We start from the raw sequence: 15,524 nt of genomic DNA, 5'->3' as shown, positions 1-15,524 counted from the left end.
ATAGCTTTGTCCACCCTCTGGGTTTTGCAATCTTTCAGGTGATCTAAAGGGACAGGGTAGGAGAGGAAGATCCGGATGAGATGGATTGATACAGTAACTGGGGCAATGGAGGTAGGTGTGTCAGAGTCCATGAGACTGGCTCAGGATAGGGCAAGTTTCAGAGCTGTTGTACACAGAGTTGGTAAAAGTCGCAGGCGACTCGATGGCACATAACAAGTGGCAAGAAACTGCGCTACAATCCCAAAGGATAACTGTTCAAATCCATCAGCTACTCTGCGGGAGAAAGATGGGCAATTTCTTCCTGTGTGATTTACTGTCACTGAACACCCGCTGGAGGGTCAGCTATGGGTTAGTTCTGACTCAGTGGTACTCAACAACAACAATGACATCCTTCAGTCCTTTGCATTTCCATTATTAACCCCATATTAACCACAGGAAACCTGAAATGGGTTGATGTGGTGTTTTGAGACCCAAATGGGCTGATGCACAAGACAAGAAGGGGTCTGGGGCGCAAAGGCTGACTCTTACACGCCTATTCACACTGAGTCTTCACGGGATCAAATCTTCCTCTAGCGACAACCGGACTATACTCCTGCCCCGCCCCGGCAGTTTTAGGCAGCGCGGTCGCTTTAAGAGAGGGGCGGGGCCCCGGCGCAGGCACAGCAGGGCCAGCCCACCCGGCTGCTTTTCCTTTTTGATCCATTCAAAAATTACTCATTGCAAATTCCCGGACTGCTCCGAGCTGAAGGAAGGGGGCGGAGGAGCAGGGGTTACGGCCAGCGGCGCCCGGGGCTCAGGGCCAGAGGAGCTGCAGGCGAGTCCCGCAGAAGCCGTCCGGCGGCGGCGGCTCGGGCTTGGGTGGCCTCACCAGGAAGCGGCAGCGTCTCGACATCGGGGAAGCCGGCAGCCGCCGCGGCCGCCCCACCGCCTCCAGCCTCCTGCCTGGCTCTCGATTCCGGAGCCTTCCCCCTGCTCCCTTCTCAAGCCCCGGCCCGGCGCCTCCCGGCGATGGCTGGCCGCTGAGCCATGGCTCAGTACGGCGCCCCCAGCGCCCTCGGCATGGCCGCGCGAGAGGAACTGTACAGCAAAGTCACCCCCCGGCGGCACCGCCAGCAGCGCCCCGGCACCATCAAGCATGGATCGGCGCTGGACGTGCTCCTCTCCATGGGCTTCCCCAGAGCTCGCGCGTAAGTGGCGGTGGGGCCGACCCTCCGACTCTCCCTCCGGCCCCTCGGCTTCGCTCCGGCTCGCCTCCCCTCCTGCAGACAGGCGGCGTGCGCCCCGAGCCCACGACCTGTTGGGGGCAGGATGGTCGCGCCAGCTACCACCTGAGATTGTGCTCCTCTGGTCGCCAGGGGTCAAGAGGCAAACGTCGTGCCTTTAGTGTTTAAGAGTGTGGGGCCGAGCACTGGGTTCGAGACCCAGGTACCAGCCGTGCGTCAGACTCCCTCGGGACGGGACTCCGCTGTCCCCTGAGGTCCCCACCGCCGAGCCTCTAGGAGAGGCGGCACCTGACTTGAGCATCCTTACCATCCTGAACGCTGGGCTGGCTGGGGATCCCGGGATGGCTGGGATAGGACTAGGGACTGTGGGGCCAGGAGACAGGCGCCCGTGCTGCAGGAGCTTCCAGCTCCAGATGTCGCTCACTTTTTCGCTTTCCCTCCGGAGTAGGAGGAGCGGGAGCGTGGGTGTTGCTGCGTGTTCATTGATAGGGAGGATGGAAGGAGAAGCGATTCCTCCAGGAGACCTGGGTCTCGTCAGTGGTGACGGCAGCGCAGAAATCTGTGGGTGCCTGAGAGTAAGGAGGGGGAATTGTTCGCTTTCATCTTTCTTTCCTTTGGAGAGTGAATAGGGAAGGGCAGAGATGGGGGCAGGTGGCTGGCGTTGCTGCATGCTGGGCAGAGGCCTGGCGGCTAGCACCGGAGTCTTACACTGGTTAACTTCAAGCTGTGGTCAACTTCAATATGTGGGCTGAAAGCCTGTCCAGGAGCAAGCTAAGGCCCCAAGCCCAGTGGTTCTTCCCCAGGTCTCTAAACCTTGTGCAGATGGCCTGTGTTTCTTAGGTCTGCAATCTGAGACTCTGCCTTTTTCAATTACATACATATTACATATTGTCATAAGCCCACTTATTAGGGTGACCTAAGTTAATGAAAATTCTTTTATCACCCCCCCCCCTTTCCTTTCCCAAGTGATAATGCTGGATTTCCTTTCCCTTATTTATTCTCTTCTAACTTGGCTGCAACTTCTTAGTCACAACCGACCCCTATGATCTGACACTCCACCCAGCCTGCTGAAACAGGTTGGAGTGGCCTTGGAAGGCTCCAAGATGTGGATTTTTCTGCCTTCCACTGACTTCCAAGCTCCAGTCCAGATGCCACAGATCGGGGAAGATGTAGTAGGCCCTGCAGAGGGTGTGTCCGCTGAGCATTCTGCAAAAGAGGTCTTCCAAGTTTATGGTCTGATGTGGATGGCTTTCCTGAAGCACTGGAGCTGGCAGTGGACAAGTCTGCTGGAAAACTGCAGAATTCGTGGAGTCCCAGGCAATCTGCCTTTTCCGAAATGAGGCCAGCATTAAGGACCTAAATTGCTCAATTAAGGGAAGATGACTGAACTCCTCAGAATGTTGTATTGCAAATGCTATTCAAACTGGCTGGAAGGGGACCTCTTTCTTCCTGCATTGGGTTCTGGAGGCCTTATAAGTGCCCTGGCAGATTGGTATGATGGTCTATTTTTGCTAACTCAGAGATTCCATAGCAGCCAGCATTTATTAATCCATGGAGAGCTGTATTGCTAACTCAAAGGCCACACTTCTGACTGTTTGAATCCACCAGCAGCAACTCTGGAGAAAGACGAGCAATCTCCTCTCATGAGATTCACAGCCTTGGAAACTTGCTGGATGGAAACTTGCTGGAAGGTCATCTTCTGGCTTGACAGCAATGATGGTTTCACTTCTTAAAATACACACACACACACACACACACACACACACACACACACGCGCGCGCGCGCGCGCACACACAGAGTGTTCTGGGCACTTTACCTGCATTATCCATTTTATCCTCCCAGCAACCTAATAAGGAAGGCACCATATGCCCATTTTTGATTGGGGACAATCAGACTTATAAAGATTGCTTAATTTGCTGAAGGTCACAACAATAAGCAGAGAAACTTGGATTCAAACTCTGGCAGTGTGTATGTATATACCCAGGTCCTAGAGTCAGGTTGTAACATGAGATGCTCATAAAATGCTTAGCACATTGCCTAGCATATAGTGGACAGTTTAAGAACTAGCTACTGCATTCGTTTCCTGTGGCTGATAAAACAAGTTGCCAAAAATTGTTGTTATATGTTGTTGAATAGGTTCTAACTTATAATAACCCTGCGTATAATAGAATAAAACACTGCCTGGTCCTCACAATTTTTACTATATTTGAGTTTTAGCAACGATGGTAATCTGTCTCGTTGAGAATTTTTCCTCTCTTTTTCTGGCCTACTTTGCCAAGTAAAGATGTCCTTCTCCAGGGATTGTTCCCTTCTGAAAGCATGTCCTAAGTGTGAGACAAACTAGGTGGCTTAGAAAAAAGTAAGAAATTTATTCTCTTAGCATTTTAGGATTACAAAGTTCAAAATAATATTTTGAGGTCAAAATGAAGGTGTTAGCAGAGTTGTGCTCCCTTCAGAGGCTGTAGGGGTCAAGCTGTTCATTGCTTCTAGCTTTTGATGGCTGCTGCTATTCCTTGATGGGACCTCTCCAGTTTCTGTCTCCATGGTGTTATTGCTTTCTCTTTTATCTGTGTCAAAAAATCCTTCCTCACTCTTAACAAAGGCACAGGTGATTGCAGTTAGGGCTGCTCAGACAACCCAGGTAATCTCATCTCAAGACCTTTATTGTAAGAACTTTTCGCTACATAAAGTTAACACCAGAGGTTCAAGGGTCAGAGTAAGACTCTCCATTGTTATGTGGTTATTATGTACTATGGAGTTGGAACTGACTCATAGCTGACCCTCCAGCAGGTTTACAGGGGCACTTTATCACATTTGAGGAGATTGCCCATCTTTCTCCCACAGAGCAGCTGGTGGAGTTGAACTAGGTGCTTTGCGTTGGCAGAACAATTCTTTACCACTAGAAATACCTTGCATTTCCTCCAAGACAAGTTTGGTCTTTTGGTATTCCATGGGATATTCAGTATTATTCATTAACACCACAGCTCAAAAACACTGATTGATTCTTTGATCTTCCATATTCATTGTCCACATTTCAGATGCATGTGAAGCAATAGAAGATACCATTTCTTGGATCTAGTGTTCCTTAGTCTTTAAATTATTATTCTTGCTCTTCAACACTCTGAAGAAGTCCTTGACAGCAGATTTTTTCCCAATGAAATCCATCTTTTAATTTTTTTTTTTTTTAGAAAATCATGTATATCAATTATGGACTCAAGCAAACAGAATTTATTTGTAATTTTGTAAGTTACATTGACAATTTCAATCTTTTCTTCATCTATCATGATGTTATCTGTTGGCCCAGTGGTGAGGATCTTTACTTTCTTGATGTTGAAATGTATTTCATATTGAAGGCTCTATCTAGTCTTTGATCTCCTGCTATAAGTGCTTCAAGTTTTTTACACTTTCTACAAGCAAGGTTGTGTCATATGCATAACACAGGTTGTTGAAGAGTCATCCTCCCATCCTGATGCCATGTGCTTCTTGACATACTCAACAGTAGGTTTAGTTTATGAGACTTAGCTTTTTTAGTGACCCTTGAGACTGAATGGAGGAGCACGATGGAAGTTAAAGTAGGAGAGAGGGGTGATGGTCTCCTGGGACAGGAAGGCATAAATGTCATGCTTGAAGAAGAAAATCTCTGGGGCTGGGAGAGTCTTGGTGTATGACATGACTGGAAGCCAAGCCAAGAGCTCTGGGAAGACTGTTGCCTTGGTCAACCCTGTTTGATTTCGGAACACTTCTATCCCCTCAGTGAGTGACCTTTGTGGTTTTGCAAGGAAAGAGGCTCTCAGTGCTTCCGTAGCTTGGACTTTTTTATAGGACTTTGAGCAAACCATTGGACAACTGAATTAAGAAGTCCTTATTGATAATACCCTGATTTTTTTTTTTAGGCTGCCTGTGGCTAGAACTTTCTTTTTATACAGCCAATGGGTTTTGGATGTTTACTAATAATTGAGAGAGAATAACCTGGCGAAAGAACACAGTGGCAAGGATCAGGAACTTTAACGTCTAATCCATCTTCTGACCAACACTGAAAGTTACTCATGTCCATCCATACCTGGCCACATAGACACCTATTGTCCCATCAGGTATACCAGAGTCTAGAGATCCCAGTTGGCAAGTTAGAGGTAGTGAACAAAACAGCTTCCCACACATAGCACGTGTCTCTCATATAAGAGCTATTTTGCTGCCTGGTATATAATGACACATTGCACATACAATCCATAATAATAGGTCTTGATAGTCATAATACACACCTATGTTACTGGCTTAAGTATGTACTGTACTATACTTTCTATCTAAAAAAAATGTTATGGTATAATAGTGTATGCTTCAATCTGTAGGCAGCCACATCCAATCTTGTGTATTGCCTGTCTTCTTGAGTGTTGTAGCGTTCTAGCTCTGTTTCATTTTCTTTGGAAAATATTACCATGAGGTACAGTGCAGCTGCCAAATACAGTAAAACCAATGCTAGTGGTAGCAGCAGAAAGAGGTGAAGGAGAAGAATCGATTTGGAAGTGAAACAAGAGATTATTGCTGGTAGCTTAGTGGTAAGATGCTGCACTGCTAACCGAAAGGCACAGGGTTTGAATCCATCAGCTGATCCATGGAGAAAAAGCTGGGCAATCTCCTCCCCTGTGATTTGCTGCCTCTGAAAACCCAATGGAGTGTCAACTGTGGGTTGGTTCTGACGGTAACATATCAATATGTTGTGATTATATTAGCAATTATATATTAACAATATATATATATAAGTACATAATAGTAACAACAAGATAGAGAATCAGTTACTGCTACTACTCACCATTTTGGCACCTTATGGTAGCACAGTGATCCTCAAAAACAATGAAAAAATTATCTCAGCTGTTGAAGGACAGGCTCCACTTAAAGCTACAAGGCTAATTAAAATGTAAGAGGAACGTGTATCAGATATCAAGAAGGAGAAATTGCTAGTGACATAGGCTGAGGACCAAATACAAAAGCGCCTCTTCAGCTTGTTGGTCACTGCTAAGACGCAAAGCTTGTTCAGGATACTTAAAGCAAAAGCAGGGCCAGACTACAATATAGTGTTCACACAATGTCCAGATCGCAGAACAGATCATGGACATCAAATGACACATGACTGTGTTCTGTTCAATGTCTTTTGTCAGTGTCTTCCAGGGAGGAGGTGAAATGGTGGTTAAGATACCTGAAAAGAATGTTCATGCTGTTATCATATTGTCCTTTTTTCTCCTATGGAGAAAATCTGAACATGCCTAATTAAAGCTAGGAAAGAAGAAATGCCATAAACCCTTTCTTTCGATTTGCTTTGGGCAGTATGCTGTGTTAGCTATGCCTCACTGCTCAGAGATGAGCAACTCAAAGCTGACTGCAGATTTGAGCAGCATCTCACAGAGCTTATGGGTTAAAGTGTTGAGTTTCTTGATTTTCTCCTGATTGCCTCTTGGTTGACATTGGATTACCTGAAAGCACTTGGTCTGAAATGTTGCCGCATCTCAGGTGAAGGCTGAAGTCACTTTCCCAGGGACGTTGGATAGAAAGAGAAGACAAACTCGGGCCCACTTGGAGCTAAAGGGATACCAGAGGTGGGCAGGGCAAAGAAGTCTCTCCTCTACCTGCCATGGCCACATACCCACCAACATTCTGTTGTGTGTGAGCTGTTCTGCTGCTTACAAAATATCCTTCATGATTGACAGCTATTCTTTTAAGTTATTGTTGTGATTAGCTGCCATGGAGTCAGCCAGCCCCAGACTTATGGCAACTCTGAATTCAGTGTTACTCCATGCACAGTGGGGTCATTGGCTGATAGTTTAGGAATAGATTTCAGGTCTGCCTCCGACCTCACATTCTGTCTTGTTCTGGAAGCTCCCCTGAAACCTGCATTGTAGCAACATGTAAACTGATAGTTGAGGGGTAGTTGTGTGTGAGGTTCATTGATTGACTGGAAATTGAACTTGAGTCTTCTGCATAGAGGGTGAGAATTCTTCTGCTGAGCCACCACTGTGAACTTGTGAACTTTCACAAATGACACAAGACTCAGGGCAATTACAAGAAGACTTGAGACTCAAACAAGTCCATGGACTTGTCCGTGTTCATGACTGGTCACACTATACAGGTGGAACCACTAGAGATGAAACCTAAAACAAGGTCAGTGAACTTTCCAGTTCATGCAGAGACAAAGGAAAAGACTTTGCCATGCTTCCTTTTTAACTTTATGGAGGTATAAATTATGTAAACTAAATCCATCTAAAGATTGATGAGTTGTGACAGATGAACACTACGTGCATGTACTTACCATCCAAGACGCAGCATGCTTCTGTCACCTCTAAAGCTTTTTTATGCCTTGTGTAGCCACTAGCCTCAGGAACCACCAGTCTGCTTTCTGTCACTTTAGCTTAGTTTGTGATTTCTAGAATTGCAAAGAAATGAATCATACAGTATATATTCTTGTGACTGATTTCTTTCATTCAGTTAGTTTTTAAAAATATTCCATGATTTTTAAAAAAATTCCATGATGTCACGTAGCAATACGTTGTCCCTTTTAATCTCTGGGTAGAATGTAATATATTTTAATATCGATATGGTACTATCCTTATAGGGAGTTCTGATGGCCTGGTGGATAAGAAGTTGTGCTGCCAACCCAAAGGCAAGCAGTTAGACTCCACTTTCTTGGGTAGAAAGATGAGCAATCTCCTTCCATGTGATTTCGTATGAAAACATGCTGAAGGGTCAGCTATGAGTCAGTTCCTTCTCGATGGCACATCCCACCACCACACTATCATTAAAATCTCTGTCTACAGCTTCTTTGAAAAGTCCCTGCTATTCCTTAACTTCTCCTAATAGCCTTAGATGTTCAGAGTACCTTAAAGATGACAATGTGGATAAACCTTCATAATCACTACCAATTTATAGACATTGGGATTTTTATGAGGAACTACTGTGCTAATAAAGAAAGACTTTACCTAAGATGTTCAGATTATGAACATCTTTACATGGTGGCTCTGTTTCTGGCTTTTGTCACCACCCCATCCCCTACCTCATAGTCCAGTTGCCTTTCACAGGCTTGATAATAATTCTCCGAGCTAAAAGCTTTGCTTTGCAAAGAAGCAGCAGATCTAGGAAATCATATGTGTCCTGCAGCTTTGTTCCAAATGAAGCTGGGTGGAGACACTGCCTGCTGTCAGCACCACCACCATCCCAGCACAAGGCTTCATTTTCTAGGGGACCGATGTCCCTCTACTCCTCATCCTGTCATTAAGCAGAGAAGTCTCAACCTTGGCAATGTATTTGGATAGTTTGTGTTTAAAACTTATATCTGCCACTTACAGGTTCATGACCGGAGCAAGGTGCTAAACACACTAATCTCAGCTTTTCTCTCTGTTACCAGTACTAACTGCTATCAAGTTGATTCTGATTCAGCTAGTCCCATGTATATTAGGACAGAACTGTGGTCGTTTTCAATGACTTTTTGGAAAAGAATTCTGATGTCCCAATGGATAAAGAGTTGTGCTGCCAATCCAAAGGCAAGCGGTTTGAATCTACCAGCTGCTATAAGGAAAAAAAGATGAGCAGTCTCCTCCCTGATGATTTAGAGCCCTTGAAAACCCACTAGAGGGTCAGCTAAGAGTTCCAACTCAAGACAGTGAGAGAGAGATTTTTGGAAGTGGGTTGCCAGGCCTTCCTTCTAAGGTACTATGTTGTTGTTAGGTGCTATTGAGTCAAGTATGCCACATAGCAATCTTATGAACCCTATCCTGCTCCAATCCTATCCTGTTCCATCCTCACCACCATTTATGTACTTGATCCCATTGTTATAGTCACTGTGTTAATCTGTATTGCTGTTGAAGTTCTTCCTCTCTATCACTGACTTTCCACCTTTCCAAACATGATGTGCTGTTTCAAGGACGGGCTCCTCCTAACAGCATGTCCAAAGTATGTGATATGAAACTTCACCAACCTTGCCTCCAGGGAGCACCCTGGTTGCACTTTCCCAAATATTTGTTTGTTCTCCTGGCAGTCCATGGCATAGTTCTCCAACTGCACATCCCAAAGCCATTGACTCTTCTTTATCATCCTTAATCGTTGTCTAACTTATGGACGGGCTAAAGACTCTAGCCTCTTGTTTAGCATGTGAACACATGAACCCTTTTCACTATTTGAAGACTCTTATTTGTTAAATGCTGACGGGGAGAGTGCTCAGCACAGACACGGTTAGAAGTTAGAGCTGTTTTGGTTAGCAGCCATCAAGTTAGTGCCGACTCGTGATGACAGAGCACACAACAGAATGAAATGTGGAAGTAATGCTGCCCAGTTCCGTGCCATCCCCATGACCAAGTGTAAATTGGATATATTCATGGTGATCCACTGGGTTTTCATTGACTGGGTTTTTTGGAAGTAAATCTCCAGGCCTTTCCTGTAGGCCACTCCTCCTCGGTGTAGAATACCTTGCTAAAATCTGGCCAGCGTCATAATTAGTGTTGGGCATTCCTGTCACACAGGAGTCTCTTTGCCTACATCTTAATTGTGCAGGAAAGGCCCAATGAGAGACTTCCTTTTACTTTCCCACTTCCCCAGACCTCACTGAACTGTGGGCATGCAGAAGCAAGGGTGGGACCGTGTTCCGTCCCTGTGTACCTGTGTATTTGGGCCTGTGCACAGGCAAGATGGGGACAAAGCCAGCACCACCGAGGGAAGCTGCTGACAATAAATCACTAGAGTTTGACATTTGAAGGGATGCTTGTCACATGCTGTCTTCTGATTCATCTTAAATGGATTCAGACCCAAGCCCTAGAGAGATGCAGGAAAAAATAGACTCAAGAATGGATCCTCCTGCACTGTGATGGCCAAGCAGGATGCAGTCACAGATGCACATCTGGAGTGAGCTCTTACTGTGCACACAGCATCCTATTGAATAGTATGTAGCCTTTGAAAGACCAGTTTCCTATTTTACCATTTGCCTCTCCTGAGCCAGTCCCTTCTTCCTCCTGTCTGCAGGATGTCCCCCATGATCCCCTGAGCATGAGGCTTGTCTTTCCCAGGCCTGCATCAATAATGATGCAACTTTGTAAGAAGCTCTAGACTCTGCACATGGCCTGTAGGGAGCCTGGGAGTCACTCAACAATGAGAGCAAACTAGATTTAACTTCTTTGCAGATGCTGGCTTTGAGCTTTTATTCTCTTCTCACTGTTTATACTCCATGCAAATCCTTGGCCTCAGTGTTCTAAGCTATTAAAGGGGTTGAAGGAGTCAACCACCTTGGCATTTTTGGTGATGGGGACAAGTGGGCTTGGACTATACATGGGTGTTTTCACTGCCTCCCACATGTTCTTCTGTTCTAGAGTTCTTAGCTTTTTTTGTTTATGTTTTATTTGGTTCCTAGTATTTTATTTTCACATTCTTCTCTTCTCCATTTAAAGCAAACACATCAGGACTGTTGATATTCTAGAGTGGAAATAAATGCAACGAAAGCTACGAGGCAATTACAACGGTGGGGAGTCATTTAACTAGAATGAATGAGTATAATTTTCCAATTGGTACATAATATGCCTCCCTGCTTCACCCAAGCAAAGTGCTGTTGAAATGAAAAGAGGAGAGGTGTGCACCTTATGTCCAGCATCTGGAGAAAATCAATTGCTCAGGGATATCTTTTTAATGAAAGGGCATCTTCCCTTTGGTGGAACCACTAGCTGTCTTGGTAACACTTGCCTTTGTTTCTGCCGCCCCTGTAGAAGGGTAAACATTCTTGTATATAAACAGCTGTGGCAATGAACTCCACCAGGGCCTGGGCTGCCGCCACTCAGAGTGAGAAGCAGAAATAAACGCCTGTGTCACAGCTCTCAATAGCTCAGAAAGTGCCAGTGAAACACAGATAGTACAGACGTCCAGAGGCCACCCAAAGACTCACACAACTTTCCGCTTTTGTTGGGTAAAGCTTCCCTGAGTGTCAGGTAACAGGCTTGTTTAGACTCCAACTTCCGTGTTCAGCCTCATTCAAAAATGTTTACTGAGAGCATTCATTCTCTAAATGTTTATTCTTTTATCCTGGGTGAGGAAGTGCTGAGAGAGGAAGAAAGACATCCGCCTTCAATGGCTGCTTTTGTGGACAATCTGTCTAAACACACAGAGGCATACTGTGTGGGGCCCTGGGCCTGCAGCATCTTCAAGCTCATTTCCTGATCAGCCTCTCCTTGCACTGCCCCTGCTCCCCTCATCTTTTCTTCTCCTTTTAACTAATCAGATCCGACCCATCTTGGAGAGCTAGTTCAAACAAAATACATTCCCTTCCTTTCCCTCTCCTCAGCTCAATCTTTCATCTTCTTCTCTCTCTTCTCCTCTTTTCTTGTTAAATCTTACTCTGTAGAGCATCAAAACAGAAGGAATAAACCTCATTTTATGTGCAAAAAAAATGCAGAATGCCCCAAATTTTCAGCCACTCTCATTCATAATTATCTTTACTCTTTGGATCTATTCCTGTCTTGGTGGTAGAAATCTTTCAAGCACAAGACAAGATAAAGCTGCATGACATTTGTCTTTGCTTCCGGTGTAATGACATTTTAAAATTCTTATGATGTAGACACTTGCCCAAGTATTTATGAACTTTTTGAGTTTTATTACCATCTAGGCTTGAAGTCTACTTGATGGCAGTGGACTTTTCGTTGGATTATAAATGATGAAGTTCCTGGATGGTGTAAATTGTTAAATACTCAGCTGCTAACCAGAAGGTTGATGGCTCAAATCTACTCAGCAGCACTTTAGAAAAAAGGCCAGATAATCTATTTCCAAAGGTACGGCCATTGAAAACCCAGCGGAGCACGGCCGTGCTCTATCATGTATGGGGTTACAAACTCGGAGTAGTTGAAATCTACTCCACAGCAACTAATTCTTTTTTTAAAAAAATTTTTTTGTTTTATACTGGTTTACTTACAAAGTTTGTACACATTGTTTTTCACACTGGATCTTTCCCATTTCCTTTACCCACCCCTCTCTCTACCCATCACATTGTGTTACCCTATGATACTCCTCCACCCACACATCCACATCCCTCTGCTCCTACCCTCCCTCCTTTGAATCCTCATACACATTTTACTAGTTATCTTCCTATTTCTGCAATAATGTTCTATGCTGTCCTTATGGAACTGAGTTAGTTCACTTAGCATAATGCCCTTCAGTCCCTCCCAAGCAACTAATTATTAAATGCTGATAGAGCTTGAGTACAAAGATAATTAGATATATTGTCTGCCTTCAAGGAAATGTCTTTCTAGTATAGTGTTATAATGTGCCATTGAGTCTCCTGTGAATCATAGTGACCCTATGTACAATACCTCTGAACCCTGCTCTATCCTGAGCCAGTCTCACTGTCTCTGACATATCTCCATTACCCCAGTCACTGTGTCAGTCTGTCTCATCTGGGGATCTTTCCCTCCTATGCTGTCCTTCTACCCTTCCTAGCAGGATGATTTTCTACAAGGACTCGTCCCTCCTGGCCAAATGACCAACGTATATGAGACAGAGATTCAAAATCCTTGTCTCTAAGAAGCAGCCTGGTTTATCTGTCTCCAGGACAGACCTGTTTATTCTTTTGGTGATCCATGGTATGTATGTTCAATACTCTTCTCTAGAACCACAACTCAACAGCATCAATTCTTCTTCTGTTTCCTTAGTCATTGTCCAGCTTTCAAGTAAACCATGGCTTGAATCAGGAACACCTTAGTCTCTTGACTGACATTGTTGCTCTTTAACACTTTTGAGAGGGCCCTGACAGCAGATTTCCCTAATGCAATTTGTCTCTTGATTTCCAAGAGTGTTGATTGTGGAGCCGAAAAAGCAGAAAATTGTTAACAACCTCAATCTCTTCTCCATCTATCATAGTATAGTGTAGAAGATATAAAATGACAATAAATTATGATAAGTGCTATGCACAGGATATTTGTGTGAGGGGACGTAGAGGATAGTATAACCAGATATAGCTGAATTCAATTTAAAGTGCAATCAAATGGGAGTAATAATCTTCATTTTGAAAGGTAGGCAGTTCAAGAGATTTGGTCAGTATTACACCTCAAGTAAAACAGATCCAGGGAAATTTTCATTTTAACTTGACTTTTCTGAACCATGTGCTCATTATCCTCCCGTCTATCTTACCACTTTCCTGCTCTACTCCGAGTAAATGAGCACCTGAGGGGCTATACTACCAGCAAGTTTATAAAAAAAAGCAAATTATTTAGTATCGAAAGAATAGCTGACCATTAGCTAGGTCTGATGTTGGGTTTTATGTTACTTTTTTCATTTTTCCATGAAGCATTTACTGAGTGCCTACAACACACCCAAGCTTTTAGAAATGTTTTTCTTATGACAGAAAGACAGTATTCATAAATATGAAAGGTCTTTGATTAAAAAAAGCAATAACTAATGTAAAGTAAAAGGGTTTGGGAAAGCAAAGGAGTTGACAAGCCAGACCTTCAATAATATGTTATTGCTGTGTTCCATGGAGTTGAAATTGACTATGTAGCTGACCCTCCAGTAGGTTTTCAGAAGCAGTAAATTGCAGGGGAGTTGATTGCCCATCTTTCTCTCACCGAGCAGCTGGTGTATTTGAACCATGTGCCTTTGAGTTGGCAGTGCAACTTCTTACCATTGTTTTTGTTTTGTGTTCTTTTGAGTCAGAACCAACTAAGGGAGCCAATTGCCCAAATTTCTCCTTAGAGTGGATGGTGGCTTCGAACTACGCACATTTGTGTTGGCAGCACGATTCCTTACCACCAGATTTATCGATGTTGTTGTTGTGTACCGTAGAATCCGAACTGACCCATAGCTGACCCTCCAGTAGGTTTTCAGAGGCATTTAATTGAATGGGAGGAGACTGCCCATCCTTCTCCTGCAGAGCAGCTGGTAGCCGTGGGATTTCAGTGCAACTTCGTGCCCCTAGGCCACCAGAGCGCCTTTAGATTTATAGATAGAATTGTTGTTGTTTTGGATGGGTTTTTAAGTTCTAGAAGAGGGAATGACATGAAATTGAGAGCATAAGACATACAACTACAAGGATTTGGAGAAGTAGGAAGCAGAGAGGAGAAGGAAGAGTAGGAGATGAGAGTAAAGAGGTTAAGGCCCATCTTATGCCTTTGGGTTGGCAGTGAGGCTCTTTACTGCTAGCCCACTAAGGCTTCTTTATTTCACAGAGGTTATAGGAAATAAGGTTTCAAAGTACAGAAACAGTACAACCAAACTGTCCATGTGAAGAATGAAGTGGAGCAGTGTGGAAGCCAGTTGACAGGTAGTTGTATTCATCCAGCTGGAGGATTAACAGGACTTCAGGAAAACCAACAGATATAAGTTCATCAGCATTCATCGTACCTCTATTCAGAATAGCCCAGAGATGGAAAAACCTAAAGATCTATTAACAGATGGATGGATGAATAAACAAAATGTGGTTATTATGTATGTTGTTGTTGTTATATGCCATCGAGTTGCCTGCGACTCATAGTGACTCTATGCACAACAGCCCTAAACCCTGCTCTATCCCTTGCCAATCTTATAGTCTCTGACACACCTAGACCCATTACCCCAGTCACTGAATCAATCCACCTCATCAAGAATCTTCCTCTCCTGTGCTGTCCCTCCACCCTCCCAAGCAGGAAGTCCCTCTCCAAGGACTGTTTCTGCCTTGCAGCATGTCCAAAGTATGTCATACGAAGCTTCAGAATCCTTGCCTCCAAGGAGCAGTCCTCTCTAGGGGGAAGTTGTTTGTTCTTCTAGCAGCCTGTGGTATATTCAGTACTCTTCACCAGCACCACAGCTCAAAGGCATCAATTCTCCTTCTACCATCCCTAGTCATTGTCTACCTTTCTGATGCACAGCAAGTAATTGCAAAAACTATGGCCTGTATGAGTCACACCTTAATCTCCAGACTGACTGACTGCTCTTCAGTACTTTGGAGAGGTCTCTGACAGCAGATTTTCCCAATGCAATTAATCTTTTTAGTTTTATGGCTGCTGGTACCAAGAGTTTTGATTGTAGAGCCAAGCAAACTGAAGCTGTTAACAATCTCTGTCTCTTCACCATCTATAATGATGCTGTCAATTAGTCCAGTGGTGAGAATCTTTGTGTGTGTGTGTGTGTGGTTTTTTTTTTTGTTTGTTTTGTTTTGTTTTGTTTTTTGTTGAGCTTCAATCCATGTTGAAGGCTGCAGTCCCTTTGCAGCAAGTGCTTCAGGTCCTCCTCAGTTTCAGCAAAGCCGGGTAGTGTCATCTGCATAATGCAGATTGTTGATGAGTCTACCTCCAATCCTGATGCCATATTTCTCC

The 15,524-nt window shown here is 44.3% G+C and overlaps 1 protein-coding gene across 1 annotated transcript in view; it reads left to right on the top strand.

Annotated features, from left to right (window-relative positions):
• The first annotated feature begins 716 nt into the window (after positions 1-716).
• UBASH3B (ubiquitin associated and SH3 domain containing B) overlaps positions 717-15,524 on the top strand; it is a 202,264-nt gene continuing 187,456 nt past the window's right edge. The window contains exon 1 of the mRNA XM_006895606.1: positions 717-1,187. Coding sequence (XP_006895668.1) covers positions 1,027-1,187 — 161 coding nt within the window. The 5' untranslated portion in view covers positions 717-1,026. The remainder of the gene's footprint in view (positions 1,188-15,524) is intronic.

This window comes from Elephantulus edwardii, unplaced genomic scaffold, assembly GCF_000299155.1.
Source record: "Elephantulus edwardii isolate Elephantulus edwardi_28Jun2011 unplaced genomic scaffold, EleEdw1.0 scaffold00171, whole genome shotgun sequence".
NCBI lineage: Eukaryota > Metazoa > Chordata > Mammalia > Macroscelidea > Macroscelididae > Elephantulus > Elephantulus edwardii.
Note: the sequence above shows the minus strand (reverse complement) of the source record. Positions and strands in the feature narration are given on the sequence as shown.